The 7,077-nt window shown below is 42.1% G+C and overlaps 1 protein-coding gene across 2 annotated transcripts in view; it reads right to left on the reverse strand.

Annotated features, from left to right (window-relative positions):
- Positions 1 to 4,288, reverse strand: part of LOC147019455 (uncharacterized) — a 76,109-nt gene extending 71,821 nt beyond the window's left edge. For both annotated transcript variants that reach the window (XR_015061416.1, XM_085893971.1), the window contains exon 1: positions 3,923 to 4,288. Coding sequence is in view for 1 of the 2 variants with exons in the window: in XM_085893971.1 (XP_085750097.1) it covers positions 3,923 to 4,276 (354 nt within the window). In the remaining variant the exon portion in view is untranslated. The remainder of the gene's footprint in view (positions 1 to 3,922) is intronic.
- Positions 4,289 to 7,077: the final 2,789 nt, after the last annotated feature.

Below are 7,077 nucleotides of genomic sequence, written 5' to 3' on the forward strand. Positions count from 1 at the left end.
TATTATTAAAATAGTGATTTAATTATGGATCACCTGTACAGTAAATGGATTTTCTTATGTTGCACAATGGTCAATTGATAACAATGAGAGTCCTCATTTAACAAAATATCCACCAATTGTAGTTTGGCATAAGGTCAGGTGAGACTACTTTCAAGAATTTAGAGGCTTGTGACGTATACCAAATGTCATGACACCATGATCCATCTTCTGCTGTGTTGAGAAGCTCATGGTGTTGATGACATTGATCCGTAAGGAGGCAAAAGTACAGACACAGCTCCTTCTATGGATTTCTGTCGAAAGCCAAAGCACATTTTCAATGTGACGGTATTAGATTCCAAGAATGGAAGCATGACCGTGTTGTTTGATGAACTTTTAACACTTGGCAAAAATACTTGGACAGATACTGTTACCTGCACGGAGAGAATGTCGGATGGGAAAGCAGCGAATGTTTTAATCTGAAAACTTTATGAATGGAAACTCGTATCCCAATTTACAGTAACATTATACAACTTAGATACACATCTATAATCTTCATATAAAAACTAACACATTGTTTGAAAAATACCTGTATACGAGGCTTATTTATTGGGGGAGGGTCGTTACTTGTTTGTGTAGATTGGGATTTAGAAAGAGGAAAAGTGTAAATTCCCTATTAAATCTCTGTTGAAATGGATGTCTTCACCTTTATGTGAAGTTTTTTTTTTTTTCAATTCTATTTACAAACAGTCAAGCTAGTGCCAGTCAACCCCTGGAAATCATAAATCTCTGATAAAGTAAAAGCATTGTCATTGGCATCAAGTTTCAGATGGAGACATTCACCTTCTACTTTGGAACGAGGGTTGCTGGTCGCATTCTCAAAACAATCTGTCCAAGATCCTGAAATAGCTTGATGTCGACCTATGAATTCAAAGAGATTGCTGTTGGGACCCTCAATGAACTGGAAATAATGCAATCTGACTTTGATTGGCAGCTGCTTTGAGGCTGCGTATATATCAAGAGGGGAGGAATCTCTGCCTTTCAGACACTAGCTTATCACAGACGAGGAGAATGCCTGCATGATACGATACTGGCACAGCAGATGCAGAGCAGCTTGAAACACTGAAGAAGCATCATCAGGGCATCTGTAATCAAGTGTTTGACTCAGCCAAAAAGGGATCAAGGACAAGTTCAATCAACCAAGCGATATAGCTTTGAAAAACTTGAATGTACCCTCCAGGCGAGAATACTGTTCTCAGTTTATCAGAGCTCGGGCTGTTAGTTCTCAGTACGTGCTGCAGCATATGCACTGGGGTACGTGATGGAGTTTGTGCACCTGAGTACGACGTGCTTGAGTATGTGCACCGGACAAAGGTTAAAGTACGTGCTCATTTCCTGGTATTGGGTGGTCACTTACGGTTAATAGTGGGGAAGGAACAAGAGGTAAAACCGGGTTTGGTTACTCTGCGTAGGCCTTCCTGTTAAATGTCAATTTTTTCAGTTTTAGTGACATCTACGTTTAAAACATTGTCAAAGATTTTGGCAATTTACGCCAATGGCAAAGCATACGAGGTAGGACTTTCCTGTACAGTGAAAGGTGACTTAAATCCCAAACCTACCCATGGTGCAGCTTCGTTACTTCCAAGCCCAACTAAATGAAATGGACAAATACTCACAAAATGAGATCTCCTGAATATATGTGCTGTTGTTGTTGGCGTAAAAAACAGAAATTGCACAAATAAATATTGTTTGAGATGTGATCAAAATTATGAATTTACTGTTGGTCACACCTGCCATCAATGCCTTTGGCAGAGTTTCTGCTTTAGCACTTTCTTGGAAAAATGAACCTTTAGTCTATGTTGACCTCAAAAATAATTTGTGGTTGAATTAAGTGCGCTGGTAAGAAAATCTTGTTCAAATTTCATGTCAATCGGATGAAAATTGAGGATTTTAGAAAGTCGGCCTCTGTTGACCTCAAAAATAATAGTTGGTTGAATTCAGTAACCTAATATGCTGCTAATCCTCTTGAAATTTGAAGTCAATCAGATTGAAATTGAGGATTTTAGAAATTTGTAAAAGTTGTTAACCTATGGCCTGTAAGGACCTTTTGACCTCAAAAATAAATAGGATTCAGTTGGATTACCAACTCCACCATTTGGTGAAGTTTCGTGAAGATCGGTTTAAAACTGTGACCTGTGTATTCTCTCTGTGCAGGCGATTAAAGGTGCGCAGACAGACAAACAAATGGAAACGATCAACATGTCAAAAAAAAAAAATTGCCAAGTAATAACGTAATCCATCCATTAGGACCATACTCTGTGCAGAGCGTTGGTGCCGCCGAAGCAGTCTCCTTGGCTATTGGGAACAATCCTGGACGGGTCGCCACTCCGACACAGTATACCAGCATGCTGGCACTCATTTTGCCGACCTCGGAAGGATGACAGGCAGAGTCAACCCCACCTGGTGTTAATTCAACAGCTGAGCGGGATTTGAACTCAGGACCCTAGGATCCCAAGCCCACTACCTTAACCATTAAGCCAACACCAGGCATAACAACGTAATAACCAACCAATAGACTTAAAATATCTTCGATTTTCACAGGTAACAACCAAACAGATAGACAGGGGTTAAAACATAACCTCCATCCACCTTCGGTAAGGTTAGAGCATAGTTAGTGAACTCTGAATGTCCCTCCATGTGTTCGAGTGTAGTAGGTGAACTCTGAAACATCTTGGATCTGATCTCAAAAAGAAAATGATGTGCATATGTAAGCCATCATTCATTACCTGTGTGCCAAGTTTAAACAACATCGGTAAATGCATGTCCGAGAAATGGTTAATGACGTGTTCGACACTAGGTATTATTTTTTTACAACTAAAATTGCTACCAGTCGGCCATCTTGGATCTGATGTCGGAAACAAAAATGACGTGCATATGTATACCATCATGTGTTGTCGTTGTGCCAAGTACGAATAAAATCGGTCCATACATGTCCGAGATATTGTTGCGGACACATGCACGTACGGACACAAAAATCGAGACCAAATCCATGAGCCCCCATTTCAGACTAAGTCCAACGGAGGCTAATATAATCATAATAAGTCATGTTCATTCGATGAAGTGTTTGCTTTGATTATATTTATCATTGTGATTATAGGACTCTGTTCGGATGAATGTTCATCAGAAATGTACATTTAATACACCATTGAACAGGCAGTTGAATAACCTTTAAATGATATGCAACAATCAACAAACATTCCATGATCAACAAACATACCACAAAGCAACCATACCATGAAATTTCAGAGGACGAAAAATGCATCACGGGTTATGGGAACCTATCAACAAGGTGGCCACTGTACAGGATGTTCCAAAAAGACCTGGAAAACTTTGGTTGTTAATAAATTTAGAACCACAAATGATATCCTTTGGTTTGTATGATTGAGAACTCATAAAGTTTTGTGCACACGATCAATACACTCAATGTGAGCTCTGTTTGTCACGTGCAGGACATCAAGACGGTCCATGAGTTCTTACCGTGTTTGGCTCAGCATGTTTGCGTCCATCAGTGCGCATGCAGCTGTGATCCGAGAACGAAGATCCCGCAAATTTGCCACCTTGGTGTTGTAGACAACATCTTTGACAAACCCCAACAGAAAAAAAATTAAAAGGGGTTTATGTCTGGTGATCATGGAGGCCAGGCGATTGAGCCGTCTTGGCCAATCCAGTGCCCTGGAAATTTTTCATTCAGGATGGCTCGAATGACGAAGGCCCAATGAGGGGGAGCGCCGTCCTGTTGAAAAATGATATCGGGTTGCAGGTCTTCAATCTGTGGGAAGGCGAATCCTACCAACATGTTCATGTAAATTGTTGAGGTCACTGTATCCTCCGCAAAGAAAAACGGATCGACCAAGCAGTCATGGAGAAGGCCACACGACACACTCACCTTTGGACTATCGTGCATGTGTTCAATGACCATGTGGGGGTTTTCAGAGCCCCAGATCCTCACATTGTGCCAGTTGACCTTCCCCGAAACACGACCTTCATCTGTGAACATGACCTTTTTCAGGTAATCTTTGTCATACTCTGTGCAACTGAGCATTTCCAAGGACAACGTCTGGCGTTTGGGTCCGTCATTTGTTTTGAGTTCCTGCTGAAACCGCTTGTACCACTCTCTGATACGAGTCCACGATTGTGAATTCCTTCCATACCTTGTATGGAAATTACGCTGAAATTGCGTGTCGGATCTCGTCTCGATGAACCATTCGATGCACTGAGCTTTCTCCAGTGGAGTCGCCATTTTCTTTATGTGAAACCACCAAACCTGAAAATATAGAAAACATTATGAGTTTCTGCATCATATAAAACAAAGGGTATCATTGAATCATGTGCGTTAGTAAATATATTAACAACCAAAGTTGTCCAGATCTTTTTGGAACACCCTTACAATTCCACCCCAAGATATTTCATGTTAACATCATTTTTCTCACCCAAGGAGAAAATGTTTCTCATGTTAACATCCCAAGGAACAAAAATATACCAACCAAGTAGCATACTGGGGGTGGGGGGGGGTGCACTGTAGCCCTATCGAGCCCAAGGACTACAAGGAATATACAGACTCCTTCAAACAGACATTTAAAATAAGTTAGTTATCAAGGAAAATGGGAAAAACAACTTTGGACCGTTTTTCCATGAAAAATCTGGTGCAAATTATCTCGGGTATTCAGGGTAGTTGAACTCTTGTTGGTACCAGCATTCCGTGGATGTGAGCAAAGTCTTTGCCGGATGGGAATGGAAGTCTTCTCCATCTGTCCTGATATTTCATCGATACATAAAAATCATTTGAATGTGTCAGTATCGACTTCATTGATTGATGTTTTAGTTAAAAATCCGAGGTATGAACCAATCGGGGAATGCCATTCGGTCCATTTCATCGTTAATTTCACTGGCGTGCACAATCACAGGATATATGCCATCAATGATAAACTTCCAGATTATGTTTATTTTGTATCTACCAAACAATGCACTGAGTAGTTTAGGCCTATTTCTTGAGTGTTGAATCTTCATGACATTTACTTTTGGCTAAAATTATTGGTGAGCTGGGGGAATAAAGCTCCCCCCAACAAATGCCTTCCCTCCTACCAAATGAGCCATTCCAAGAATACACAATTTTGTGCCCCACGGTCTGAAAAATATGGACATAACTTAGTGTACCGGCAAGAAGTAAGACCTTTTCTCACCACGTAAATATACAGATGGAAAAGTACATGGCACAGTGCTCGGTCTCTTTCATTTCCTGGCTTTTATATCCCTCGAAATGGAACGGCAATCGTATATAAACACGCGACGGCTGCGGCGTCATTATCAGCCGATGAAACATCAGTTTTCCACGACCCTCGGGGCGACAGTCGAGTCGGGAGCATCTGGCGTGGCGTTCCAAAGCGCTTTGTGTGCATTTTGGGCCGGATGGCTGCGGCTCGAGCAGACGCAGCACCAGCCATGCCGTTGCTGCCCTGGTGGTAACAGATCATCACTCGCTTTTCTTTAGAGCTTTCTTACATCCTTATTGAGTCCTGGCACAATATATTTGGATTTCTCATCCCCCATCAAATACCAGCTTCTTCGGCGGTTTGTACTCGAACACTATAAACATCACATTAAATCATGGTACTTTGAATGCGTTTGCACTTCTGTGACAACAGAGCCTGCAGTCGGTGTTGCGTGATTCAGCGTGTCCAAATCAAGGTTTGTGAAAGCCGGTCGATGACCCGCCCCGTAAATCAAATTGCCCGGCGGACCTGTCCGCGCAATGACAAAGCCGCATGTTTTCTATTTGGCTGCTTGAAAAGACCCTAATGGTACAATTAGCAGGTTTTACTACCCTGTGCTTGTCCTCACGTCAACCTTGCACCGATTACCCCTCACTAAAGTATGCCATTCAAGACGGTTCATCGGTACACCATTGTTTTCAAACAAAAGGTGTTTGCGATTGTCAGGACCATGTTGCACATGCTGAGTGTAATTTATTTTCCCGTTTCAAATGTCATCAAAGTCTGTCGGCCACTGTCTATTATCATCATCACAATGTCTTCATCCTTGGAGAATATTTGTTGCAGTTGACATTGAGGACGACATCAAGTGAGAAATACATTTTTGCATTTGGGAGGGAATATGTGCACGTCCATCTCCACATCGTTGAGAGAGTGAGAGAGTGAGAGACAGAGAGAGACAGAGAGAGAGACAGAGAGATCCACAGGGAATTGCCATGGAACTGGAACTCATTCCGCCCACTGTGGCCTTGGTTGTGGCTCCTTTCAAAAAATGTACACCATTGCACACATTGTATGCTTGTACCCTGATAACATTCCAATTATTTGCCATCATGTCTGGGAGGTATTGATTCACCTGCATCGTTGCGTCCCCAGAAATGGAGACAGCCATAACCCAAGTGCTGCAAAAGCAAGAAGAAGGAAATGCAGTCCCACTCCCACCAGCGTCCTCTTTTTGGTTCATGAAAAAATATTTTCACGAAAAATATAAATGACCACTCTTTTCGTCATTGTTGTGTCTGTCTGTCTGTCTGTCTGTCTGTCCCGAGCATAGCTTCGTGGGTTTTGATCCGATCCTGACAAAATTTGGGTGGGAGGTTTATATCATGATCTAGTTGTATTCTCCTGAGAATGGGCGTGCTGCGCCCATTATGGGCGGAGCCACGCCCAAAAAACATGTGTTTTTAGGGGGTAGCCGATTTGAATTTGCATCGCCTCCTAGGGGTTTTGTCGAATCTGACAGGGGTTTCAGTATTTGGTTATCCCAATGGCAGCTGCATAGCCCCACGGAGCTCGATTTTTCATTTTCGTCCCAAGGTCAAGGTCACAAGGTCACGAACTTAGAAAATTGCGATTATGACATAAAAAAAAAATTCTTCTACGAGGGGTTTGTCCAATCTGGCAGGGGTTTCGGTATTTGGTTAGCCCAATGGCACCTGCATAGCCCCACAGAGCTCGATTTTTCATTTCCCTCCCAAGGTCAAGGTCACGAACTTAGAAAATTGCAAATTGTGTTTTTAGGGGGTAGCCGATTTCAATTTACATCTTCTCC

This window comes from Eptatretus burgeri, chromosome 9 (genome assembly GCF_056783735.1).
Source record: "Eptatretus burgeri isolate ZD-2024b chromosome 9, Ebu_testis_v1, whole genome shotgun sequence".
In the NCBI taxonomy this organism is placed as follows: domain Eukaryota; kingdom Metazoa; phylum Chordata; class Myxini; order Myxiniformes; family Myxinidae; genus Eptatretus; species Eptatretus burgeri.